General features: G+C 41.1%; 2 protein-coding genes and 3 long non-coding RNA genes across 10 annotated transcripts in view; 2 read left to right on the plus strand and 3 right to left on the minus strand.

Annotated features, from left to right (window-relative positions):
• The window catches only part of MANBA (mannosidase beta), a 54,723-nt gene extending 44,212 nt beyond the window's left edge, over window positions 1–10,511 (plus strand). For 3 of the 4 annotated variants that reach the window (XM_062636723.1, XM_062636721.1, XM_062636722.1), the window contains 3 exons: window positions 5,991–6,133; window positions 6,995–7,252; window positions 10,079–10,511. In XM_062636723.1, the coding sequence (XP_062492707.1) occupies window positions 5,991–6,133; window positions 6,995–7,252; window positions 10,079–10,303 (626 nt within the window). In that variant the 3' untranslated portion in view covers window positions 10,304–10,511. Of the gene's footprint in view, window positions 1–5,511; window positions 5,736–5,990; window positions 6,134–6,994; window positions 7,253–10,078 lie in introns of those variants that run through there. The other variant, XM_062636724.1, reaches the window with a different exon arrangement.
• LOC134173055 (uncharacterized) overlaps window positions 1–27,471 on the minus strand; it is a 314,635-nt gene that overhangs the window by 218,300 nt on the left and 68,864 nt on the right. The gene's annotated exons all lie outside the window — the stretch shown is intronic.
• LOC134173057 (uncharacterized) lies at window positions 12,266–13,538 on the minus strand. The gene is made up of 2 exons (XR_009968117.1): window positions 13,429–13,538; window positions 12,266–13,281 (listed from the first exon to the last, which is right to left on the minus strand). It is a non-coding gene; the product is annotated as an uncharacterized LOC134173057 (long non-coding RNA).
• On the plus strand, window positions 13,616–20,677 carry LOC134173053 (uncharacterized). 2 transcript variants are annotated; one of them, XR_009968111.1, is made up of 3 exons: window positions 13,616–13,690; window positions 14,008–17,979; window positions 19,641–20,677. It is a non-coding gene; the product is annotated as an uncharacterized LOC134173053 (long non-coding RNA). The 2 variants fall into 2 exon arrangements; XR_009968112.1 differs by lacking the exon at window positions 13,616–13,690 and having other exon boundaries at window positions 14,786–14,902; window positions 15,333–17,979.
• Window positions 18,391–27,471, minus strand: part of NFKB1 (nuclear factor kappa B subunit 1) — a 61,485-nt gene continuing 52,404 nt past the window's right edge. For both annotated transcript variants that reach the window (XM_062636720.1, XM_062636719.1), the window contains exons 17-24: window positions 25,727–25,928; window positions 24,238–24,407; window positions 23,329–23,431; window positions 22,360–22,484; window positions 21,478–21,544; window positions 21,007–21,179; window positions 20,697–20,874; window positions 18,391–19,262 (exon numbers count right to left, since the gene is read on the minus strand). In XM_062636720.1, the coding sequence (XP_062492704.1) occupies window positions 19,075–19,262; window positions 20,697–20,874; window positions 21,007–21,179; window positions 21,478–21,544; window positions 22,360–22,484; window positions 23,329–23,431; window positions 24,238–24,407; window positions 25,727–25,928 (1,206 nt within the window). In that variant the 3' untranslated portion in view covers window positions 18,391–19,074. The remainder of the gene's footprint in view (window positions 19,263–20,696; window positions 20,875–21,006; window positions 21,180–21,477; window positions 21,545–22,359; window positions 22,485–23,328; window positions 23,432–24,237; window positions 24,408–25,726; window positions 25,929–27,471) is intronic.

Raw genomic sequence — 27,471 nt, forward strand, 5'->3', positions numbered from 1 at the left:
TGACTAGCTGAGATGTGGTGTGTAAACTTAGTGTCAGGTGAGGTGAATCACTCAATGACTAAATTATTCTTTGAATATGCTATTTATGCACATGATATCTTCTTATATATATTGTTTTTTCCTTTTAGAACACAAAATAGAGTAATCAAACATATAAAGAGATAAATCACTTAGTAAGAAATAGGGGAGGAATGTGTGGTATGAGGGAAATGGCTGTGTTTTATGTTCTGCATATTTTATCTAATCTAAAAGTCATTTTGAAATAGAGAAGCTGTTTATGGTAGCTGTATAGGACTTGGGTAGATTCTCTTTCAATTTTAGTTATTTCTCACAGATTCTGTTTTTGAAAGTCTTTAAGAATTTAATGTGTGAAGAAATATGAGTGAACTAGAAAAAGCTAAGATTGAGTGTGAAGTTCTCGATCTGTCCTTAGAGCAAAACGCCATTTGGCCATTCTTTAAATAAAAAATAAGCCCACCCTATCCTCCCCCTCTTTCTCCAAGAGGTTTGTCCCTTTCCCTTTTTTTTTTTTCAATCACTCTCTCCCCTTACTCATCCACACAAAGTAACTGCAACCAATAAAGAAAAACAAACCAGTAGAAGAAACAGGCTATTTTATTTAAATGTTAGTGCAGTGGTCGGGCTATAATGCTCATCTTCCTGGACTTTCTAGACTTGTATCAGGAAATGGAATATCCCAGTCTTCATTGTTATGATTCTAGCAATGGCTGATGCTTTTAGGCGTTAAGTGCCTCAAGAGAAAAGAATGCTTGGAAGAGCATTTTTTGTAAAGACAGGTGTATATTGATAGATGAAGTGGTCGTGGAGACCATACATGTCTTTTTAAGTATAGGGCTGACATCATTGTAGAAAATATATCAAATATTTGAATTATTCATATGTTGTTGAAGTTAGTTTACAGAAAAGAAGCTCAGCAGGGATACAGCTGTCCCTTTGTTTTGTTGTATTCCCTTAGTGGAATGAGGAAAGGTTTAATATTCATTTAATTAGGCAGTGTGGTAGAAGGATTTTTGAAATGCTAATGGATGAAATTATGCAAAACTTCAGAGAAATTAGTTTTCTTTGCACTTCAAAACCGCATTTCTGCATCTTGTTAGATGGCACAGTAGTATCACAAATGGGTGCTTCTTATTTAAATCTCTTATTTTACAGAGAGCCATGGAGGGGCTTACATAATTTCCCATAAAAAGCGGAAGTGTTTCCTCATTAAGTGGGGAGGGAATAAGGTAGCAAATGTTTGTCCTTTTTAACTTGGGATTGAATGAAAACATGGCACAGCACTCTTGTTGTAGTACTTTTACCTTCAGTTCAGAACTAAACAGCTTTTACCACAACTGGGTTTTGACTGTTAATGCCTAGTTATAGAGCTGGTTGTGTCATTTTGAATGCTTTAGCATCTACACAGTGTGTTTTGGTGAAGAGCGCTGTGATACACACGGCAATTTACCTCACTCCCACCCAAGTGTTACCTTGAAGTACCTGACTTTGTTGTTATGAGATTCCCTTGAACAGATAACTGGCTTTTATTGCAGGCTCAATATTTAGAGCCCCTGGTGAGCTGAAACTACAGGCTATTGCAGAGAATAATAGATCTGAATTCATGAGACTGAGGTGAGGAAAGAACTAGCAGCATGTTTCTCGGGTTGCATTTAATGGTGTGAAGCAATTAATTTAAAATCTGTTCTAGGGAGAACAGTTTGTTCTCACTCCTGCTATCAGTGTAGAAAGCTTCAGGGAAGACTCAGAAAACGGTACTGAGGTCTCGTTATGAACCTAATTTTAGTTTCCTGGTTTGAAGTTTGGATACTGCAGAGAGTGCAGACCCCATGTTGTTATCAGAAAAAAATTAAGGAGCTCTGATTTCTTAAAGAATTTGTTTAAATGTTGGGGGGAGGAGGAGAAAACCACCCTAGGGCTGTTGCAAACAACTTTTGACTGTTGCCTTTGGGTGTGCATGTCTGCAACAGAAAAGTTTAAGCTCACAGATTTATCACGATAGCTGCTTGATCTTCAGATTTCTTACATCCATTTTTTGGGACTCGAGGAGTATTTTGTATACAATTTGCCTATTTTCAATCAAGAAATATGGCTCTGTTCTTAAGGAAATCAAGATGAGATGAGCTGAAGAATGTGGTTTTTCTTTTACCTGTGAGCTTCAGTTTTCTGTGCTGTCTGTAGTTGTTTTGACAATTGTATTATCAAGATGCCCGGCTTGAAAAGTTGTCTTTGGAAGACCCTTCCTGTGTGAAACTGCTACAGCAGTTGAGCTTTAGTTCTTCAAAATGGCTCTAGGTTTTTTGGGAAGGGAAAGAACAACCTTAAAAAGCTGATCTGAGGTAAGCAGACTAGTGATGTTTTCAAACATCCCCAAACAGTACCTGCAGTAGTTGAACCCTAGAATGAGTTTTGAAATAGTACAAACTTAAGTCTGTCGTTTGTTTGCTTTTGTTAGTTGGGTTTTTTTGTTTGTTTGTGTTTCCCTGTGGGATTGTAATGCCAAGTGTAGTCCGAGTTGTTTACTGTGCCAGTTTCTTGAGGATGTCTGTATCTGCTGCCTAGGTAGCAAAGCTTCTCTCTTTCCCTCCAGTAACCACTGCTATGTGGCTATGTAATCCAGCTGGAAATCAAGGCACAGCAGAAATTGAGAGTAGGGCCTGTTCAAAGAGAAATGGGATTTTATATTACACTAAGTAACAGAAATTGCTCTACAACAATTGCATTATTCATTTTAATATTTAAGATAGTTGAAACCTAGATTTTTGTCATGTAAATTGGTTAAAAATTCAAGTCAGCAGGCACTGAAACCACAGACCATGCTGAGTAACTTGTCTGAGCTCTGTGGTGGGCTCTTTCCGAGGCCTGCAGTGAGCAGCATCCATTGCACTGACAATTGAAATTCCTTTGAGATTCTTGTGGCAGTCCTGAGGGCTTCAGAGAGTTCAACCACTCCCAAAGACTGAGGTTAGGCACAGTGCCCATTGCTTTTATTTTTTAGATCAGATGCTGTCCAACAGTTACTCTGTTTCAAATAATCCATCCCCAATCCTAATCTCTCATTTTGTCAAGTTTCATGACCCTGAGAATAATTTGTTAACACTCCCTGTTTTTGGCAGAATTGTCCTTTGGACAACCACAATTTTCTGCCAGGAATTGTCCTTGGAATGCAAGAAAATGGCTTTGTTCATATTACGAGATGATCAGGCTCAGTCAGCATGGGTTAATGAAAGGCAGGTCCTGCTTGACCAGCCTGATCTCCTTCCATGACAAGGTGACCCACTTAGTGGATGAAAGAAAGGCTGTGGATGTTGTCTACATAGACTTTAGTAAAGCCTTTGATAACATTTCCCACAGCATTGTCAGGAAGAAACTGGTTGCTCATGTCTTGAATGAGTGTACTCTTTGCTGGGTGAAACACTGTCTGGATGGCTGGGCCCAAAGAGTGGTGGTGAATGGAGTTAAATCCCATTTGTGGCTGGTTGTGTAAGTAGTGTTGTCCAGGGATCAGCACTGGGGCCAGTTCTGTTCAATGTCTTTAATAATTATCTGGATGTGGGGATCAAATGCACCCTCAATAATTTGTGGACACCACCAGGTTGGGTGGGAATGTTGATCTGGCTTGAGGGTAGGAAGGCTCTGCAGAGGGGTCTGGACAGACTAGATCCATGGGCCAAGGGCAGTTGTATGAGGTTCGACAAAGCAAACTGCTGGGTCCTGCACTTTTGTTACAACAACCCTCTGCAAGGCTACAGGCTTGGGGAAGAGTGGCTGGGAAGCTGCTCGGTGGCAAAGGACCTGGGGGTGCTGAGTGACAGCTGAACATGAACCAGCTTGTGCCCAGGCAGCCAAAAGGCCAACAGCATCCTGGCCTGTATCAGAAATAGTGTATCCAGCAGGACCAGGGAAGTGATCACTTTGCTGTACTTGGCCCTGGTGAGGCAGCACCTTGAATGCTGCTGTGTTCAGTTCTGGGCCCCTTACTACAGGAAAGATATTGAGGTGCTGGAGTGTGTCCAAAGAAGGGCAACAAAACTGGTGAAACGTCCAAAGCACAAGTCTGATGAGGAACCCCTGAGGGAACTGGGGTTGTTTAGCCTGGAGTAAAGGGGACACATTGTTGCTCTCTACAGCTACCTGAAAGGAGGTTGTAGTGAGGTGGGGGTCAGTCTCTTCTCCCAGGTAACAAGTTTGTAACAAGGTAGGACAAGAGGAAATGGCCTACAGTTCCACTATGGGAAGTTTAGATTGGATATTAAGAAAAAATTTCTTCACCAAAAAGGCTGTCAAGCACTGCAACAGGCTGCCCAGGGAAGTGATGGAGTCACCATCCCTGGAGGTATTTAAGACATGTGACACTTAGGGTCATGGTTTAGTGGTAGAATTGGCAGTGCTGGTTTAATGGTTAGCTTGATATTAAAGGTATTTTCCAACCAAAATGATTCTATCATTCTGTATACTGAACAGCACCAATATGCTGAGTGTGTTCATCACTTTATTCAACAGTCTGTCTGTTTTGAAGAATCTCAGCAGCTTCTCCTGAGGTTTTCTTTCAGACTTCATCTCTTTGGTCTACTTCAGTACTATTAACTTGAATGCTGGTGGTGGTTTGTTGTCAACAGTCTGATCTCATGGCACAGTTGAATCTTGTATGGTTTTTCCAGGTGGATAGGAGCTTTTCTTGTCTGTTCTCTAAGCTAGCTGGCTGTGAGCTTGCTGAAAGCAGGGTGATGTGCAGGTGCTAAGATGGCGCTAATGCACTGTGCTCTCCACAAAATTCATTCATGTCTATGTGGAGTGCAGGCAGAGCATGTTCAGGTCTGCCTGTGAAAGCCACAAACTCACCCTTTAAAGACTGCATCACTCTGGATGAAGTCCTTAATTATGAGATGTTTGAAAGTGCTAAGAGCTTTGTACAAGCACCATAACTATGAAGTAATTCATTTCAACAAAAGCCTATTACTGGAAATATTTTGCAGCATGCGTGGACTTCAAAGCTGTTGTATAAAATGAAGAGACAGAAAAAAGAGTGAGACTTTTCTTTCCTTACGAGATGATGCAGCTGACTTGCTACTTCTTTTTTAGTTCCATTTCAATGACTAAATAATGGTTGAGCGAAGACAGAGTTAACATGCTGACAGTGGATGCTAGAAGGAAAATTAATAGCAAAAGAAACTGAAGTTCTGTCCCTTTCAAAATGGTTGTGTGGCAGTGTTGTGTTTGGCAAAATTGCTATTTTTGGAGCGGATGCAACATTTGGTGGCTTTTACAGTTTGTTAATGGCAGACTTTCAAAATATTAAAAGTAATGAGGGACAACTTTCCATTAAAGAGGCAAAGCAAACTGATTAGCATATGTCTACGTCGTGTATGCTAACTCCCATAAAGTAAGTGTTGTCTCTAGATACTGGCAAACTCATTTTGCCAAACTCAGGGTTCTCTTTGGTTTAAGAACTTGATTTTATTTTGTCTTTGTTGCTATTGATGTTCCTCTTAGGAAGAACTGAAAGAGGAGGACTAAGAAAAGGGAAGAGAGTGCTTTGTACAAGACTGAAAGTCAGACTCTTATCTCTTTACAGAGGCGGTGGTTTGTGACAATGCCACCAATGCCAGCATGTTTGTTTAGATTCTCAACAACATAGGTGCTCCAGCTGCTTGCTTAATGTATGGTATGCTGCATCAGTTTTGTTCATGTCATTTGTGTTCAAGGCTTTAACTGAGTAACAGCACAGCAATGTTAAGACCAACTCTTATAGAATGTGACCTAGATAAAGCTTAAAGAAAAGCTTGAAAGAGCATCAAATCCCTTCCAGATCATATCCTTGCCTGGAAGAAGAGTAACTTCAGTCACTCTCTGCACCTGATAGAGGTGAAAAAAGGTCCTGCTATAGCAGGACCAGAGTGCACAGGAAGAGATTGTCTGACAAGGCAATCTTGGATTCAATCTGGGTCTTTCTTCTTTTTAACCTATTTCAGAGTATGGTGGTAAGTGGAAACTGCTCCATTATTTTGCCCAGAACTTCTTTGCACCACTGCTGCCTGTGGCCTACGAAGACAAAGGTGTGTTGTACATTTATGGTGTCTCAGATCTTCATGTGGACCACAAGCTTACTTTGAGGGTAAGTGACACCTCTCTCACTACTTTCGTGTCCCTCCCCCAGAAATGTGAGGAGCTGAAAGGAGCACATCTTTGCATAGACAAGCTTCAGTAAGTCCATGCTAAAACACACTGAGGTATAATTCTTGTCTTTAATCTTCTTAGGAGCAGCACTATCCTCTATTATAGTAGTGTGTATTGCTTCACAGAACAAGGAATTAACTGTCTTGCTCATAGTCTGTAGGTATTGGCCTGAAATTAACTATTCTGTTGAAATTTTGAAGGTATTGATGCTTAGACAAAATGAAATGTGAAAAATGGTACCTCACTACTTAACAAAACTCTTCTGTGGGTGTTAAACTAGATTAACTGACTAAATTGGGGTGGAAGGGAGAAGATTGTACCCTTGCCTGTACTCAAGCTATACCACTTTGGGGAAAAAGAACTAGGTTATTTTCTGAAATATCAACATCTAAGTGTACTTAATTGCAAGGTCACCTATGCAATGTCATCATTTTACTGTCTATGCCCTAACTGTTTTAAGATAACGCTATAGAAACTGATAGGATTTTTAGGCAACAAGTTAGTCACTCTCCAATTCCATTTCCCAGCATTCCCTTGGCAGGAATTGGCAACCCCTCCTCTCAAGGGGAGAGAAAACAAAAAGCCTTCCAGATCAATAACAACAGATCCAGACTGTTGGAAATGAACTTCCTATTAAGTTTATATAATGAACTAATCATTATGCCATATCGATTGTTCAAATTTCTGTGGAGCTTCTGGCTAGGTGAAAATCAGCTGGTATGAAACCTGGGGTACTGGGTTGTTTTCACAGATGTAACTCTTCTTCTAAGCTTTGTGCTCTCTTGACATTCTTTGATAGGTCATTGTGTACACCTGGAGTTCTTTGGAGCCAGTATGCATCCTTTCCAAAGGCAGCGTGACTGTTAAAGCACAAAGTGCTGTCCCCATCTACAAGGAGTCCATAAATGACTTTCTGGAAAGATGCCAAAATTGTACTAGGAAAAGCTGCTTTGTTACTTTCTGTCTTACGGGAGAAGGTGGGCTCCAGAGTCCTATGAACCATCACTTCCTTTCATCACTAAAGGATGCTGTAGGATTGGAAAAGACTCAACTTAGGGTAAGCATCAGTCATGCTAGATTACATTATTTGGTTTTGCTAATCTTACTGTTTTGTTTGCCTGCTCTGCAGTGTCCATGTCCATGTTGTTTCTCCTTAGCTGTTGCAATCCTAGCTTCCGTGCTGAGTTCAAAATCAGGTGGTTTTTTTTCTTGTGTCACTATATGCACATCTAAATAAGACTGGTGGTTTGGTTTTGGGGTGGTGGATTGTATTTTTTAGGGGTGATGGTGAGTTGGTTTTGTTTCATTTTAAATAATGAAGTCTCCATTTAATTTGTTTAGACTGTCTTTCAGCTGACTGCTGTAGCATTGCTCCTTTCACTCTTTTTGACCCTGAGTAACAGATAGCAGCATGGCAAGTATTTTAGCTTGTAGACAGTAGCGTATGTGTCAGTACTAGGTTATGCTAATTCAGTTGAGTGAGGAGTGAATTATTGTCAGCAGTATTTCCTCTTAAAGTGCTCAAACTCTTAGATCAGTGTAGCATTGCTAACATGCAATATTACATGCTCCTTTCCTTCTTCAGCAAATCCCTGCCTGCCAGCTCAGGGTTCTGATTTGCGTAGTAGTTATTATTTCTTATTATTTGGCAAGTGTGTCAGCCTTCTGAACAGGCACCAAAGAGTATCAGTGTTGTATAACACTGTCATTTAGTCCATTTCCTGCTTTTCCCTAGATTTCTTCTGCTCCTAGCAAGTGTGTTCTATATATAGAGCATTTTTGTTAAGCCTCACTTTTTGGAATGTAAATCTTGTTGCAAAATTCTTAATCAGCAGACTGGCAGGATGGGGACCTGTGCATTTCCACATTTGGCTTCCAAACTGCAGCTTTTCTCTTTACAGCTAAACTAAACAAGGGTGGAATAGAGGTCTTTAATGTCTTTGAATCTGGACAGCATTAATTGTTTTACAAAAAAAAAATGGGCCAGATTTTCCCTTCTTATCTCTTCATGGCACCATGGCCTGCCTCCTGAGTATACAAAGGAAAGAAATCAGCCTGGTTTTGTGTTTTATTTTTCAGCTGGTGGCACAATCTGGAGTCTGAATCATGCTGGGCTTTTTTGTGGATGACATCATCAATAATAAAAGCTCTCCAACTGGAGCACTGTTGGGAAATTTCATTCCTTTTTCCGATGGCTGTGTTGTCTCCACGGTGCTAACTAATAAAGATAGCTAGCAAGGATAAATGTAAAGTGGTTATTTTAAGGAAGTATGCAGCTATGATTTGAAAAAAATATTGTTTTGTGAGAAGCTGGTACTTCTATACATAGTTACTAATGAGCTAGCTAGACTTTCAAATGCATTGCTAATCCATGTGCTACTCTTCATGGCATTGCTTTTAAAACACATGAAAACTCTTGTGTTCCTTCAGAAAACACAAAGTGTAAAGGATATGTGCTTTTTCTTAAACATGAATAATGTTTTTTTTTTCTTGGAAGTGGGATGTGACTTCTGCACTTAGCATAATTTGACTGCTTTTTATATCTGTTTAATTGGTATTTGAAAATGATGTAGCATAATATTTCATTATGGTGAATGGGAAGTGCTGCATGAAAATGCATCCTGGTTGTGCTTTTAAGCCTCTCTGGGATTTAACTACTGATAGAACTTAATATAAAACATTCTGCCTCATGGTGGTATTTCATAGCTGCCTTCTAAATGTAGTATAAGGACTTCACTCTCATGTTCCATTAAAATGAGGCGACCTCTTGTGTTACTGTGACTTTTACCATCTTTTGCCTCTGTGCATTTCTGTTACTGATGTAATCTGAAAGCCTGGCTACTTGAGTTGTTGTAAATTTATAGGTTGACTGAAGTATGTTGATGAAAGGACAAATCTCTCTCACTGCAGTAAGTATAAGATACCAGTCCTACAGACATGTCAGATTACCATTTATTTGGTTATCTGCCTAAGAAGATGGTAGAGTGGTAACACTCCATGGCATTTTGCCTTGTCTATTGATGGCTTGGCTTTGTGAGAGAAGATACATAAAGGGCTTTAACCACACTTACTACAAGCATGATGACCAAGGGCATGTGGGATATGCAAATCTGGTTGGAAAAAAGGGTGCTTAGGCAATCAGGAAGTGTCCGACCAGGACTGTCATCTCCTGAGGAATCTCGAGCTACCCATGCGCTGGTCCGCCCGCATGCAAGGTCAGATCTGCAGCTTCCCATGCACCTTGTCACCTACTGTTTTGACCCTTGCCTGTCCATACAGAGAAGTGAGAGTAAGCCCTTCCCCCCGAGCAGTGGATTTTTTAGGTGAGGCGCAGCTTGCGCAGAACTGGCCCCATCCTTTAAACCTGAAGTTTAACTGCCATGGCCCAGTTAGCTAGGATGGTGACAGCAAAGTCCACAGGTCGTAGGTTTTGTAAGTGTCCTTCTTTGATGGAAGGCCATACAAGGCTAGATGAGCTCCATCAGCCCAGGTTTGAAGATAGGAGTTTTCTTTCTCCTATGAGGAAGGCCTGTCTTCGCTAATGAAGATTCAGGAAGGGCTTTAACCCACACATTCTGAACAAGACTGTCATTTCCTGGGTCAATCTCGAGCGACCAATGACGCAACAGCACAGATGTCGGCCTTATCTATACTATTCATAGAAAGGCTATAGTAACATTTGCAGTTTTTACATGATTCTTACATATGAATCCTGTTGGTTTGACTTTTTGTTCCAGACAAGATTTCCAGAAGAGAACAGCAATTTTGATCAAATGTGGTTGTTCAGTCTGTTTTACTGACATAGCAGGTCTTTCCCAGTTTGGATGTAACTGGGTTCTTTAATACATATATTTATCTATTTATTTTTCCATTTCTCTTCCAGGCCTCTGTTTCCCAACAAGATGACATTTATATATTTGATCTTCATACTACTGCAATTGCTCCTTTTGTTTCTCTGGATGTAGGGAGTATAAAAGGCAGATTTAGCGAGAATGGTTTCCTCATGACTGAAAAGAGGAAAGTCGTTATGTTTTATCCTTGGGAACCTACGAGCATTGAAGAACTGGAGGAGTCACTAACCTTGACCTCTCTGATGGACATCGTCTGAAGATACCTCATTTCCCTCTAGACAAGGCGTGAAACAGGAGGAGGAAAAAACCTTGAAGAATTTGAATGAAGCTGAAGTGACATACAATTTGAACTGATTGCAGAAAATTATGTCTATTCCTGTCATGTGTGAATTTTATCTGCTGCTTCAATGTAAAGATAACAACAGCAAAGCTTGCATATAATGTATGTGGTGTATTGAAAGTAAAGCTTCCTTAGGTGATGGAACAAATATATCCCATGTATAAAATGGGAGGAAGTGAGTCGGTGGAAAGAGCTGGTCCAAGTTCTCCAGTCCCCATGAGACTGGAGTTGTGAATTCATCCTAAGAGGCAGCACAAATATGCACCTCTAGACTATGGCTTTAAAAATCTTTTTTTTTTTTTCAGTTTCACTATGCTGTAAGTGAAACAGCAAGGTATGCTGGTGGCAAGGGGAAGGGCAGGGAGTAAACCTGGGACTGCCCCCACAGGTGTGCCCCACTTGGAGTTGTTTGATCTATCTACACCCAAATCAGGAAAGCTCTAGTCCTACGCTTTCAGATCTATGGCTGTCACTTGATCAGGTGTCTTGCCTGCCTCCTTGCAAGGTAGGCTTCCAAGTAAACATGAAACCAGGGCTGTCTAGTTAGACATCAAGCAGATCTTATTTCCCCTTCTGAAAGGGGAACAGAGTCTGAGACTTGTTTTCTTCTCTGTTTTCATGCAACGTGAGCAGTAACCTTAAGAGCTCTATGTCGAACTTTGACTATTCCTGGAGAGTGGCAAGTGCAGTCACAAACCTTTTGCTGCTGTGTGGATTCTGCATAATGTGGCATAGTACAAGATATGCCTGGCTGTAGGAAAAGGAACAGGGGAAAGAGTTGGCCAAAGGTGAAAAGAAGAAGGGGATAGTACAGATAAGAAATGTTCATCTGAGAGGACCACAGTGTTTCAAGTGACTGTTTTTTCTCTAGTAGATGTATAGTGCAGGGGCTGCTGTTTCAGCTTGGGCATTGGCTGCACAGCCATTCTGTTACCTCCTGGCATTCCACGTGAGTGGCCTTGTGATCCACACTGATCCTTCTCTCTTTCTAACAAAGGAAAAACCTCAACACCTTATTTTTACTTCTTTCTGTGTGGGATCCCCATACAGGACACTGTTGATTTATGGTTAGATCTGGTGGCACAGATCTTAGTCCATCTGAAGTAATGGTGCTTCAGCTCTAGTCTGAGTAAGTTGTTTTTAAAATGTTTAAAATGTTAAAATGCTCTAGGTTTTCTACAGAAATGTTGTCTCACTTTGGCCTTTGATACAAAGAAAATAAGCTTGCTTCAGCATCAGGGGCTGCTGTAGCCTGTGGAGCTGGGAGCCTGAGGGTTTCGCTCTCAGGGAACTGAGGCCACTGAGCTGTGCCTTGGGCAGGTTGCTAAACACTGGGCTTGCCTGTCAGCAGTGGTTTGAAATGCAGCTGGGATCTTGCTGGGATTCCACAAGGATCCTCTCGCAGCCCAATCAAGTATTAATTTTCTTGAAAAGTACCTAGCAGAATCAGCACTTTACAATGGAAGGTGTTTGAACAAGCTCTACTGGTGATGACCATCTTTGTTGTAAAAGCACCACATGGGTGATGCTTGCTGTGGTCTGAGCACGTGTGGGGAGAGCAGCTGCATCTTTCATTGGTCAGAGAGCTTGGAACTGGGGCTTGTTTTCTTGCAGTGATCACAGTTTTAATGGGCAAAGAGATGAGCTTATTGACTGGTGCTTTGTCATCTCTGGTGCTTTTTTTAATTGGGTGTTAACCAAAACTGATGTACTCCTGAGCAAGACAAAAAACTTGAAGATGAAAAGGAAATGATAAATGGAAGTTGCTTAAAAATGCTTTTTCAGAGCACCAAAACAACTAACTGCAGTTGCATAGGAGGGCTTCTCTAATGAAAAACTTGCCCTAGTTGAAAGAAAACATGAAAAAAATCAAAATACATGCATGTACCAATGTTTATAGTTTATGTAAAATAAATGGGGAAAATGATAGTCATGAATAAAACATAACTGTTAGAAAATGCAGACATTGATAAAAGAATGTAAAAGTTATCTGAGAGGCATCCTGGGCCAACACCACAAGAAAAATCTTTCAGTTTTTTCAGTGACCTGGGATCAAAGGGGAATCAAAGCAGCAACAGACAATATACGGTAAGAATGAAAAAAATGTGGAGAGAACATGGAATAAATATGATTAATAAATATTGCTTCAGTGTATCAGGAAAAGGGCAGGTTGGTTGATGTCTTTCTCTTACATTGATGTAGAAATTTCTTTCAGCAGCATTCAGATAGAATTTCAAAATGGCACTTAATAGTTGTTAAATAATAAAACTTTAACAGAGTTACATGTTTCAAAGACAATCAAAAGACAATTCAAAGGCATAGGCCTATATGAAGGTCAATGATACTTGTTCTTAGTGCTAGTGAAGTTTTGGAGATGTAGAAAAGAGCTTTTTGTTTGCTAGTAGCCATAAACCTTGAATGTGGATAACCATGACCTTGTTTAGCCTGTCATGAGTTTTAGGCAAAATCATGAAAGAAATTATGTAGCATGTGATCAATAATTGATGAAGTGGCTCTGCAACTAATGCCTTTCAGCACTGCTGTGCAGAAAGAAGAGCATTCTGCTGTTGCTTTTGCAGTTTTATGTGGATTGGCATAAAAAAGTTCAGACAATTTCTAAATTATTGTTATTTTTGAAGGTCAGAAGCTCCCTAAAGAGTGGGTCCATTCTTTCTTACTGGAAAGCTTTAATTCAGCACTAGATGCTGTTATGAAAGATTAACAATTGCTTATGGCAGATGCTTGAGTTCAAAACAGAATTAACGGGGGAGGTTCACTTCATTATTATCTTAATACCCGTAATATGTTCTTTTGGTTTCCTGGTGTTGTCATGGGTATGTATTTATAGGTGCTATTTTCTTCTCTCCCACATGCAGCAGTGGCTGTAGCATGTACCTTAGTTAACTATTTTCCCTTGATACTTTTGCCATTGCATACTGTGTGAGGTTCACTTCATTATTATCATAATACCCTTCATAATTATCTTAATATATATATAAATATATATATTCTCCCACATGCAGCAGTGGCTGTAGCATGTACCTCAGTTAACTATTTTCCCTTGGTACTTTTGCCATTGCCTGCTGTGTGTGCTATATTTGGTTACATTATTCTGCCTTTACCTCAGATCAGGGCAAAGATAGGAATGCAACAGTGAAGAATCTTCAGAATACTATTGCCTCTATGGACACATCTGTCCGTAGCCATCTGACTGTTGTGGCCTGGCCACTCAGCAGCACCTGTATTGCCATTTTGTATCTGACGGACTGGTGATCAGCAGCAGGAGCATTGGGAAGAGCATCTGGTAAGTGTCATGGTGTTTATCCTCAGTGTCATTAAGTTATTGGTTACAACTGTAGAGGGGAATGGTCTCATCAGTATTCTTTCAGGATGCAGCCTTGCAATGTTTTGTTCAATGGACCACTGGGTTTGCTTGTGCTGATAGGCCTCAGTTTGTGTCTGAACTCTCTCTGGGCTGTTCTCCTAGATGGCAAAAGCAACCGTCAGAGTTCCCCTTGGCAGGAGCCATGACAAATGCCCTTCCAGAACAGAACTCGAGAATAGGTTTTGCAATTTGTGTGGCATTGTCTAATTTGTTGTCCTAAAACTGGTCTCTGACAGATATTGGCTCTGAACCCCTTCAGGACCCACAAAGACCATTTTGAGCTTTAGAGAGCATGTACCTTCTGCCACACAGCAAAGATTTATTTTGTTCCAGTTTGCTTGAGCACTTCCTTGGAAGCTTTTCCAAGTTCTACTACATCTTTTCCAGGAAAGAAGCAGCATGTGAATGTATCTTAAGTTCCTCTCTTAAGTATTCTTAGATCTTTGCCAGTCTTTGTTGTTACCTGCTGTTTGCATACCTTGGGGCCTGAACAGTTTTTCTGCCTTAGAGGCACATCTTTCTTCAGTACCTTTACTTCTACTAGTCCCCTCTTGGCTTTGGAGATGTGTAGCAGAGACCACTTCAGTGACCTGTAGCAGTGCTGAGTGCAGAGGAACAGGCCAGCACATTTCTTATTCTCAGTCAAGGACAGTTGAGTTTTGTAGCTTACAAGCCAGCCTTTATGGTGCCAGAATTGCAGTTTTCTCTCTTACCCTTTGAGGGGGTAAATTGAGTCATCCAGGAACTTGTGGTTTGAATGCTTAAGGACATGTTCCATTCAAAGAATTGGGTTTACATAACTCTGCTTTCCAGTCAGATGTTACAAGATTATGAAATGAAAGCCCAGTTTTACTTTAATTAGGGTGGAAAACCAAAGCTTAAGTGAAGAATATAGAACCTTAAAATTACTTGGTTTTGTGCCTGCCAACACTGAGAGAAGGCCATTTTACTGTAGGAAGTAGAGGCAGTTAGGAAAGACCGGTAAATGTCAGTTTTGATTATTGAAGTATGCATCTGCTACCCCTCTGCAAGTGCTCTGGCCACAGGTTTTGGTTTGTACTGCGTCAAATGTAGAATTTATTGCCTGGGATACTTAAGAAGATACTGAGGTGATTGCACATCTGAAGAGAAGTAAGGCATTCATGATGCTCCCATCTTCCTGATAAACATGTTTGTCTTAGCTAGCCCAGCAGGTATGAATACTACTCTGCGTGTGCATGAACACGTGTGTGCTGACTCAACTGGAATGTTGGCACATGCTGCTGTAGGCCACAGGTTAACTGATGTTAAGTCAGTCACAAGTGTTTGCCCTTGCAGTGTGTCATGAAGTTCACTGACCTCCTAGTGCTCTTCTGTATTGTGAAAATAGCAAGGGCAAATGGATGGCTGAAAAATTGCTATAGCTGCACTTAAATGAGTCCATGGGGGGAACCTGTACAGGCTTTAAATAACATACATACTACAGCCTAGCTCTAGGCAGGGCATCAGACTGCTTCCTAAAACTCTTGACTACAGAAAAGCAACTCCTTGGTAATTAACTTGTGCTGTCTTTTGCTTGTAGCAGTAGGAATCTTTTGAAGCCAGAAAAAGTTTGGTCTGCGCCTTTGGCAGTTACTCCAGAGCTGCTCTAAGAGCTGATTGTGCACTCCAGGAGAGCTGTGGCTGATGGGTGAGTATTGACCATTGCACCCTGAGCTAATGAATGGGCATCACTGTTCCAATCACTTAGAGGGAGCGAGGAGAGTTGCTGGTTTTCCTTTAATGTAGGAAAACAGCATTTTAGTTGCTCAGAAAAGGGAGAGAAGACGCAGGTAAGATTCTTATCCTTCCTGCAGTCCACAAAATCTCAGAATGCTGCCTAGAACATCCCAGTACCACACAGATTTCCAAGTTTGTAAATACATCCCAAGATGACACCAAAAACTTTCAGCTGTGGCAGCCAACCCAAGGTCAAGGGCAGTTTAACTTTCTGAATAATCCTTTTTACATCAGATGAAGAGAAAACCTGTAGTTTTCCATTGTTACAACTTAATTTTGCTACATTCCACAAGTTTCTGGTGTTTATTAGTGGAGTAAAGTAGCAAATTAATGTGGCAAGTTCCAATTACTGCAAGTGTGGATTAAGTTTGGAATTATTTCAGATTTTGGTCATCTCTGTAATTAATTTAAAATTTAATACTAAACTTGACTGAGGGTACCCAAAGGTTACACCTCGCTACATTCCAGGAAAAAAAAACAACCCAACTTATTCCTGACTTTTGAGAACTCAGTGAATAATACCCTTCTTAGTTTTGTTCCCCTAGAGGTAATATGGAATAGAGAAGGACAATACCCTGTGCTATAAGGTGTAGCAAGGTCCACGTTAGCTTACTGTGCTGAATGAAGACATAAGGCTGAGTTACACCATTACTACTTTCTCTTTAGCAGGTTAAGTGAGAGAGGTTTCTCTCTGTAAGCCAGGTATAGACAGGAGCTCTCAGGCAGCAAATTTCTGGGTTCCTGCAGGGCTATATTTTTAGTTTATTCCATCACACTTGTGAAATAGTAATGGCACCTTCCTTTCTGGGCAAGGAGGTGTAAGGATAAATCTGTGTCTGGCGCAGATATGATGCTGAGGCATGTAAATGTATCTTGACAATTACCTGTTAGGAAGAATACATGGGCTTTAAATGTTTCTGTCAGGACTTCTCTGCATCACTTACACTTTCTCTTGCTAAGCTTGGTGCCTCTATATACTGCCTTCATCTTGTACCTGCAACGAGACTGACCTCTGAGGTGCCATCAGGACAGGAATTAGCATGCCCTCTACAGGATGACCACCTACTAATAAGAAGAAAGATAAAGCAGAAAGAATAAACCTTTGTGTTTTAGCATTTTCTTTTCATTGGGCTGCCTGAGGTAAACACTAGGCTCTCCCCTAGGTTTGTGCTGACAAATGAAGACTGCACAAGAATCACAGAACGGTCTGGGTTGCAAGGGACTTTATCTAATTTCAATGTTCCTGCCATGGGTAGAGACCCCTTCCACTAGACCTGGTTGCTCAAAGCCTCATCCAACCTAGCCTTGAACACTGCCAGCGAACAATGTCTCCTACTAGATGTTGTGCCACTTTCTGTAGCCTCCTACACTAGCTGGTGTGTTCTACTCTCGCCTAGTTCTGACAAACTGTATGTCATGCCTGCAACACATACTTAAGCGCTAAGGGTAAAAGCAGATGGGAAAAGTTGTCCTATTATGTGACTCAACTGTAAAAATGTAGTGTTCCTGTTTGTTTGAATTGGTGAGAATACGTTTAAGTTAATATTTTCCTATTTCTAAACAAAGGGAGGGGTGGGGGAGTAAAGGGCCCAAAGCCTCTTTTGTTAAATAGACTGAAACTGAAATGCTGCAGGGAAAGAAGCTGCCAAACTGCCATTTATAGCCCTTGAATACCCAGAGCCTAGGGAGATGTCCTGCTGTTTAGTGCATGATCACTAACCTGATGAATAGCTATTATGCAGCATTTGGTCATGAAGTGCTTAAGGAAATACAGACCCAGGTGTCTTTTGGTGGTTTGAAAGCAGAGCTGCTCAGAAATAAGGCTAAAAGGTATGAATCAGCAGCCAGGGATGTCCTGGTTACCTGCAGGATTGTAGAAACCTCAGTAAGTCTCTGCCAGCCCCTTCATTGTGCTGGAAATTCTGTGGCAGCAGGTGCATTTAACTTGGACAGCAGCGCTGCCAGGGCACAAAAGGCTCCTCCATCCCCAGAATATGAGACGCTTTGCCTTTTTCTGTTACAGCTGGAATGCAAAGAGAACACTGGACAACTACATTAACTGAACAAAAGCCCTATGCCTTTAACACTGCACGTGTAGGTTATGCATACAGCAACTGAAAGAAAGTGGCATTTTTACTATAATGAATCTTGTTTCTCTGGAAGTAAGCAACATACTCACTAATCCAGCTGGATATAAAATCATTTCACAAGGATCTTTTTTCATTACAACAACTACTGCTCTTAACAATTCTCAAAGTTTCTCTTGATTTATTTTCTCAGGAATGACGCCCAGGTTACTGAAGCCTAGGCAAGGCCAAGAACAACACTGAATCTCCATCTATGAGCCAAGAAAACTGCCTGCAAGTGAGTGACCATGGTATGATACTGCTCTTTGCTTTTTCATCCTGAAATCAGATACCTGTTCTGCATCCTTAGTAAGGCCAACATCTGTAAGTTACACTCACTATCTATCTCAGAATTAACATGAAACAAGAAGAAATACTGCTCAGAAACAGAGGCGTTTCTAGGTAGCCCAAAGAACTGTCTCATCAGAGTTTTGCTGGGATGTTAAATAGATGGTTTCAGCATAGATGATTCTCTGCTGCTAAAATGATGAGAATTAAAAGAGACCATGAGTCACGGGCTTTAGTTCCAAAGCACAGCTGCTCAGCAGTAGCTGATTCTCCTGTTCTTCCACCATAGAAGATACTTAAGTGTTAAGAGAGGTGGCTTGTGAGCCTTTATGTATGGCAGTACTTGGAAATCAGCACGATCCTTGTATCAGTGCCGAAACCTGAAACGATAAATCTGTAATTCCACTTGATAGCTATGTAAAAATGACAGCAAGGTAAACAAGAGAATTCATTTTGGGGTTTTATTATAAAAGTAAAATAAAAATAAGCATTTAAAAAGCACACTTTTTTTTTTTAAAGGAAGAGATATAAAAAAAACTATTTACAATAGGAAAATGCCAAACTTGCAAAATGTTTTGAATAAGAGGCACCAAAGTTAGGTTTAAATACATTATTTGAAATATACAAGATTATTTTTTTTAGGATCATCTTTTCTCTCCAGGTTGTCATTGTTGTGATTAAAGTAATAATTTTTCTTCGCCAGCTATTTTATGCGCTTTTTTCATGCAACTTTGCTGCAAAAACTATGACGAGTGCAGTTAGAAACTGCACCCTTTGATTGCTCTGTGTGCCTTACCTCTTCTTATTGAGCTGGTATTATGCACTAACAAGGAGTGACTTTCACCTATAAAGGAAAATCCTCACAAGCCAGAAAAGCTCAGATAGTCATTCACAGTGTCCAGTCCTGTGTATTAATGCGGCAGTAGAGCCCTAGTTACTGTATATGGTGTGTAAATGAATACAATTTAAATGTACTTGAGGAAGTATGCACTGGCTCGGAGTTGAAGTTGCTGTTGGTTCAGGTTTGTGTGTGGTTCTTCCAGTGCACTTTTGGTTGTCAGTTCACTTCCCTCTGGCCAGGATGACACCGATGTAAATGTCCCATAACTGCATATTGCTAATTGAATATTGCTAGTTGGCTATGTAATTGCTTTGCATTGAACTTTCATGTCCATGACCCAGGGTCATTTTGCTAAGTGCTACTGATGACTTGCTGCTCAGAGAGTCCGAATAAGTAAAGCTCAGTTTGCGGAAGGAGGTCTCCACACCACTGTCACACACACTTTCACTGTCTTGAAATTTGCTGTTGTAGAGCTCGCCTGAGGGAGAGAGAAGAGGGAAATGTATTATCATGTGTGTTGCTTCATTAATGTTGCTTTCAGAAAAGCCTAAGGAATGTAAACCAATAGGGTTAAAGCTCTTCTATAGGATACTAGAATCTGAAAACCTGTGCTGATCATTTTCACTTGACCAAAACACGTAATGTGATGCACTGCTGGCAGAGACTGAATGCAGCTGCAGCCTGGATGGGGCAAGAAGCCTGGTGCTCTCCTGATTCTAGTGCTGTCACCACACTAGTAAGGACTCTGCCTGAGTGCGGTAGTAGTAGGGAGAAAAATTCTCAGATTCAAAGACTGTACAAGTGTACAGCCCCAGGATGAGGCTCCTAAAATATTCTCATGTTATTTCAGTTACAGATTTCTTTTTGAGACAAATACTTGAGCAATTTTCATTTATTAAGTGAGCCTGAAATATGAAGAAGTCAGCAGCAGCTGTCTTCTGTGCAAGATCCACAAAAGGAGTGCCTGGCTGCAGGACAGTATCTGAGCTGAAGGTACGATGTGGGCTCAAGTGTGAGTAGGACAGTGGTCATCACATTAGAGTTCAGTATTAGTTTTCTAAACAACCATCTTAAAATAAGTAAGTGACGTGATGCAATCCATTCATGTTGCAAAGCAGCAGAACCTCTCTTACCCTTCAAGATTAATCTAAAGAGGCAATATGTGTACAAGCACATTTTTGGATAGGTGTGAAGGTTCATTCTTGACTGAACAGTTTTCTATAGGGTGTAAACTGGAAATGTTAAACCAGGATGGACTTACTGTGGTGTTTCTTTTTTCTTTCTAGAAATATTTACAGAATTTCCACATAGGGTATAAGTTTCCACATTAGGGTGCTGGCAGCACTACCAGTGTTTGAACAGGGCAGACAAAGGCCATTGGCGAGGCAGTGACTGAACCTGCCTGATGACTCACTGCCTTCTCACAACCTCTGCTTTTCTGTTAATAGAGGACCTCCACAACTGAAGATGCTCAAAACTCAATGGGACAAGACATGGCTGACCTCATGTAATGTACTACTGGCCCTGCTCTGAGGAGGAAGTTGGACACCAGCATGTCAGGCCTGGGAGATCATTGACTAGTTTATCTTTTGAAACTTATCCCCAGTACATCCAAGGACAGTACATACTGATTTACCATCAGTAAATGGCAGACGTCTGGTTTTAGAAAAGGGAGGCAGTATAATCAGTACTGTAATGCAGGGCTACTGATTCAAATGGTCCATTTTCCCCCTCTCCTCTAGGCCTTAGCAAATATCTGTGATGAGCAAGTTGTGCTGCAGGAAAATATTTCTGAAACAGAGAAGCAGCGGGGGCACTGTGTGTAGGAAACTCTTGATGTATGGACAGCCCAAGGCGAGGTGGGAGAACTGAATAAAATGCATTTTAAATAAAGTTTCAGGGTCAATTTTACCTGTCTCTCCTTTTGCAAAGGTGGGTGGCGATGATAAGAGAGGAGCTTTTGCTGTATTGTCCTCCAGGTGTGATGAGCTTTGTGACCTGGATAGTGCTTTCTGAATGATTTCAATGGCTTCTGTGTGATCCATCTGTCTCAAAGCAGCAATCAACTCCTGAATTGTGCCACCAGAAACCTAAGAGAGAAGATACCAGATGTTTACCATCAGCCAGGCTGGTAAAGCTGAAGGGCTGCACTGTTTCACCATGCAGGAAGACAACATTCTTGACATGTCTGAGTTCTTTAGAACTTGTTCTAGCCACATTACCTCATAGTTATCGAGCAGAGTTTTCGATGGGGAAGGGCTCAACCTGAAGGCATTATTAAGTATGCCAAGACCCAGTTTTTGTGCTAGAGTGGACCAGTTTTTGTTTGGATCAGATAATTCCAATAGTTTGTAAAGTTGCATCTTCGAGCTTTCTTTCAGGTCTCTCAAATGCCCTGGGGAACAGAGAAATATGTTAGTTTATTATTTATACAAATCATGCACTATTCCATTTCTAAGTAAAAACAAAGCCAAATTAAACAGTACTTTAGTGTCCATCAATCCCAGTGTTTACTAAAGTAATACTGAAAACGTACTCCTTTGTGTCATTCATTCTATGAATGAGGGGTGAGAGGGTACCTCTTCTCCCTCCCTGTTTCAGTTACAAGCTACGGCAGGGCAATGTCTTTTGCAAGTACACTTTCAGTACTAAGTTACTAGAGGTATACTGTCAGTCGTCTTTATAGATGTTACCTTGCATCAGTAAATCCTCTGAAACCACTGCTGACTCATAGGGTTTGCCATTTAATATGTCATACACCTAAAAGAATAAAGAAACCTAGTTAGTGTCCAGTATCTTGACAAGTCTCAGTATAAAGTCCTAATTCCATCTGTAAACGGGCATTTTTTTCTGCCTCAGGAACAATATGACTAAAGATACTGTAGAAGACCTGTGCAAAGCTTGAGGGAGAAATCTTGAGAAGTTAATCGCCCTTGCCGTACGTCATCTGGCAACTGTTTTCAAGATACAGAGGAAGTCTTTGCAGTAAATAATCAGCAGGAGCAGTGGCTATTTGAGGAGTTATTACCTGTCTGCAACTAGTAATTTAAAACAAAGCCTAGATTTTCACCTAATACTAGTACCACTCCCCAGCACAATGATCAGAAATGCTTGACTGCTTGTACCTTACACTCATACCAAACCAAGTGGACATAATCAGCTACTAAAGCATGGGCCATGCAGCCTAATCAACTATTTGAGTAGGACAGAAGAGTGTATTTTCTCTGCACATAAAGTCTGCAATTCTGAAGAATGCTCAACATGCAGCAAAGAAACCCACTAGAGAGCATCTCTGCACATGGGCCTTCAAACACAAGCTGCCCAACCAGCTAAATACTTTTCCATATTAAAGATGGTAGCGCAGCTATTTTAAGAAGTGCCTGGTCACTCCTGTTCAAGTAGTCTGTTAAGTGGAGCTTGCTTCCGATGCTATTTCATGTAGGGGGTTTGTGGTTGAATTAGTTTAAATTCTGATGGCAAATTAGTAGCTTGTCACCACTGAAATAACTGTGTATGCAGTGAAAGGAATTAGCTGAGAGAGCTATCGTTTACTATTAAAATAATAGATCACGTACCTCAGAGTTGGCCGCCATATCCAGTGGTGTTGTTCCAGGCACAATCCCTTCATCATCATCCTCATCATCTTTCATGTCATCTAGATAAAACAATGGCTCAAAGTTCTCAATGTGAGGATCTGCACCTGGAAAACAAGTGTGCAAAAGAATTCCTAAGAGAAGGCTTCAAGTTGCTTTGCAACAATATTTAAAATATGTACTTAAGCTCCGAATGGCAAATTGGCTAATTTAGCTAATTTTTTTATCAACTAAAGTTAGATGCTGTCACATCTCTGTATAAAGCTACTCTCCATTGTAAAGAGGGAAAACACGACACATGTTAGGTCCCAACAACTGAGCTGCGATTCTATCAACTGACTGAGGCTCATTCCTGGCTCACACTGAGCATAGCATGTACGTGATGAAGCAGTGCTGTGGTGCTTCTTTTTATAGTGTCAGGGAAAATGTGGATATTACAAAGACCAAGCACACAGCCAGAGCAATGAAAGGCTGGATTTCTGTTTCAAAGGAGAAAAATCAGGTCTAAATACAATTGAAATACAATTTCAATAAATATTCAAACCTAACTCTTCCACAGATATGAAATAGGAGACACAAACAAGCTCGTCTTTCAGTGACCTACTTTTCGTTTTTAAAGAAGCCCAACACTTACCCCAACTGTGTAACAGGGTCTCTTCTTTGCTGCTACAGCTATAAAAAACTACAAAAGAAACACTGAAAAAGTTTCCAAGAGTGCCAAAGTATTTTTCTTGAGTAAAATTATTTGCCTTTTTAGCCGTTAGATGGTGCTACAGAGTAGCACAGCGCCTGAAAGTAGGACTTCCCTGCGGAAAAACAAACCTTCAGGCTTTAACATCTCATTTCTCCCGCTCATTAAAAGTTCAGGGGCACATTCTTATCTGCTTGCAGCCTTCTAACCTGAATTGTCACTGTGAAAGAGAACTCTCCAGCAAAAATCTATTTTCATACCTGCTGCTTTGAGAACTGCTGCCAATTTTGTAGAGCCCCTTCCAGCTGCTATGTGAAGAGGAGTTGTTCCATCATATGTAGTGCTGTCCACATCTGCATCACCCTGAATTTTTATTGAATGACAGAAAGAAAAGTGTCACATGTCTGTACAGTACAGCTGCAGAGACTCATGCACTGCTACTGTGCAGGCAAGCACCATTCCACGCCTGTTTGAGTAAAAACTCATCGTTGTCTGAAAAGAAGGAAATAGAAAGTAACTCCAATTGTCTGCATTCAGGAACAGATGGTGTGCTCCAGCAGGAGGCACAGCACAGAAACCCAAATAGCTCAGGCAGATAAAAGCCACTCTTCACCGCATGCCACCTGATTACCCACGGTGTGTGGAGCGTGAACTGGTGTGCACAGAATTCCTGTTGCTCCTTATGACAGCAGGTAGGCTGGAGGCACAGTCACACATGGGTACTGAGGAAAGCTACCACAGCCAGCTGTGGGTGTGTAGAATTAAGCATGCTATGATCAAGGTGTTTCAGAGATGAGACAAATATTCATAGGCATACACAACTATCTCTCTATGCACTCCTGTATCCACGTTCCACTTCACACAGATGAAGCAGTTGTTCACAAGCAGTTTCACGGGTTGCTGGGATTACTCAGTGCACACTAAATGTAGCATATGTGCTCAGGTCAGGGTCACAAACTACATTCCACAACTTTGACAAAAGATTCACCAGCAGAGCTGAACAGGTAGTAACGAGTAACATTAGCAATAGTTTTGCCATTACACCAATTTAAGTAATCAAGTCAACAGGAAACCCCCCTTACTTCTGTTCCTCTGAAGCACTTAAGGATTTTCAAGAGTTTTTAAGTATGTAAGTGAAAAGATGTGGGAAAAAGAAATTCTGCCCTTACCTCAAGCAAAAGGCAACCTGCCAAGGGGATGTTCTCTTGTTCAACAGCTAAATGCAATGCAGTTCGTCCTGATTTTTGTTCCTGAGCATTGATGTTAACTCCAGCAGCAATCAGCTGTTTGAGGCAGGACATGCTATTTGCCATCACCACCATGTGAATTGCACTCAGACCTGCACAAAACAAACCCCATCCATCACATGCATTAGTATTTTAAAAAACAGAGAAATGTCAGAGCAATGAGTTTTGAGGTGGCCACACTGTGACAGCTATAAAATGAGTGACAGTTACTGTAGTTAGCAGAAGTGACAGACTTCGCCTGCTAAAAGATGGCGTTAATAAACACATTCTTTGTGTATAAATTGGTACTAGTTGTGTTACTGATGGCAAGCAAAAGCCACGCATGAAAAAAATATAATCAGCAGAACACAAGGTGGAACAGAAGGCAGGAACTAAAGAGCTCACCTACAGCATCTCTTTGTCTCAAAGGAGAGTAGCTTTAAAAAGAAAATCTGCATGGTACTAAACCAGCAGGTATCCTGCACCAGCCCCACTGCTACTGAACATCTCTGCTAGTCTGGGGAATCACTGGTATTTTTTACTGTCATCCTCCTGTAAGGTCACGCAGCCCTATCACCTCAAGATTATCTGCACCAGCCCCTCAAAAGAATAACAGTGCCTTGTGTTTAAAACAAAAGCCAACCCAATCAACCAACCAAAAAACTCCTCTGAGGAACTTTACGCAGTTTTGTGAATCCCATAATGACTTTTTTAGGTCAGACACTTTACAACATACTAGTGCAGGAGTACTACATTCAAATGACTGATGCCATTGAAAAATAGGAGAATTGTGTCTTTGTGGTTAGTTTATAGGCTCTAGTTCTGTATGGTCACCAAGAACTAGATATGAAACTCAACAGAGGTCCAGAAATGATATTTGAGGGGATTTTATTTACTAGAGATGAAGAGGAAACATTACTTCTGGAGGGATTTTTTTTTTTTTTTAAAGCAGTGGTTGCATAGGGTACTCAGGAAGAACACAGTTCTTGATGTTTTGCGAGATTAAAGAGAATATACAGTAATAACATTAAAATCCATACTGTGTCACACGGCCATTACCAATCCTTATGTATAATCAGAAAACCTACATGTCTGTGTTCTCTCATCTGTGACTACTGCAGGCATATAAAAGTGAAGGACAGCACATGCAGAATGGGGAAAGATGTTATTTCCAAGGTCTGCATCTACCTGTGTAGAGACACTGTGTTGGCCGGAAGCTGTGTTGGCCCCATCCCTGGCAGTGTTCAAAGCCAGGTTGGATGAGGCTTTGAGCAACCTGGTCTAGTGGAAGGTGTCCCTGCCTGTGGCAGGGGGGTTGGAACTGGATGATATTTAAAGTCCCTTCCAACCCAAACCATTCTGTGTTCTATGATGAACTGAGGAGTGCTTGTCTGGTAGTTATGTGTAAAATAAAGCCACGATATTTTCATACCTTCACCACTGGAAAGGTCGACCATTGTAGACATCTTCTTATGCTTGAGGAGTAGACTCAAAATCTTGTCGTCTCCTTCAGCAGCAGCTAAATGTAAGACAGAATTACCGTGGCGATCCAGAAGGCTGACATCTGCTCCAGCCTTCAGCAAGTCTTCTACCACCTCTGCCTGCTTTGTGATTACTGCCAGGTGCAAGGGGGTCTAGAAGTGACAGAAGCAAGCCATGAGAAGATAAGCAACAGCTACATCACGTCTACAGAAATCTCTTAAACCCATAAAAGCTCCTAGTGTGAGAAGATGTTACCCTACTTCAAAGCTAACAGAAATGAAAAGCTGGCACAGGTGTATGTTTTTCTACTGCACACTACAAATAGTGTTTCTACTTACTAGAAATAAGAGCTGCTTTGCCAGTGTCAGCAGTTGGACTTTGGGAGGGACACAGATGTTGCCTACTCTGTAAGCCAGGGCACCGACCTGGCTGTTTGAGCATTGCAGTGCAAGGCACTTGGGAAGTGAGGTAATCCCTGTGCCCCCAGACACTGCAACCCTGCTTCTAGCTGACCCATAGCCAAGTTCATGCCACAGAGGGAGCACACACACTTTCCAGGGCCTGCTCAAATTTGCCTTTGGCACTGAACTGCTATCTAATTTTACTCCTGAACAGGAGGCTTGCAGTCATGGGCTTAGATTTTCCTTATCCCTTAAAATGACTGCACAGAAAAGAAGAAAATCCTGCTGTTCTGTGCATGTGTCAAAGTGCAGAACAACTGCATTTACGTGGCGCCTGTCCAGCTAGCTAATTCCATTTGCACGGTCTGCATTTTTGCACAGACACAGCAGCTCTTGAGCCAAGAGGTTTCAAGTATTTCCAAAGGTTGATTGTATACTGCATTCTCGGCAGCCCTGCCAGTGAACAGCGTGATGCAGAACATACTCAGAAATGTATGCATTTAAACAGTAAGCATTCCAGTCAGGTTTTGGAAATCACCTTTCCAACACTAAAAGCATCTAAAAATTGCACAAGATTCCATATTGTTATCCTTATATTAACAGAAGACTATAAAAAAGAGACTCATTGCAGGTCTGTATTGAGCTTCTGTTTGTCAACAGATGTCAATGTATCTGCAACTAATTACCGAATCTAAGAGGTATGTGTATGACTCAGCTTCCAGAATGCAGAGAATGAAAATTCCAGCCCAAACCTGCATTCCCTCCCACCGTTGCCTTAAGGTTTTATGTAGAAAGGCAGGAATAGCTGCAGAGGTCCTGGTAGGTAGAGATTTATTTCTTGTGTGACACAGCTTTGTGTCCTGTTTCTGTTTAATAGGGGGTACAGGATTCAATTCAGAATCTCCTGCTTGCTTTCATCAGCCTCCCCTAACTTGCTTTATATGAATGTAACAATGAAATGCAAAAGGGAACAAAAAAAGTTAAACCCTCTGGGACTATCTGTGTAGAATAAAAACCTTCCTTTACTGTTCACAATGAAAGAAATGACAGGGATGTTATTGTACTGCTGTGTAACGTTCAGCTGGTTACCTTTGGGACAACCAAATGGCACACATGTTTGAAAAGATATTTGTTGCCAGGCAGGGTTCCACAGCTCTTTTTAAAGCTTTTCTGAGCTAAAAAAAAAAAAACAAAAAACACCTCAGACTGTCACAGAGGAGGCTGAATTATAGAATCACAGAATGGTCTGGGTGGGAAAGGACATAAAGATCACCTAGTTCTAACCCCCCTGCCA

This window comes from Pezoporus occidentalis, unplaced genomic scaffold, assembly GCF_034315485.1.
Source record: "Pezoporus occidentalis ecotype Australia unplaced genomic scaffold, CSIRO_AGI_Poc_V1 ctg49, whole genome shotgun sequence".
Classification (NCBI taxonomy): domain Eukaryota; kingdom Metazoa; phylum Chordata; class Aves; order Psittaciformes; family Psittacidae; genus Pezoporus; species Pezoporus occidentalis.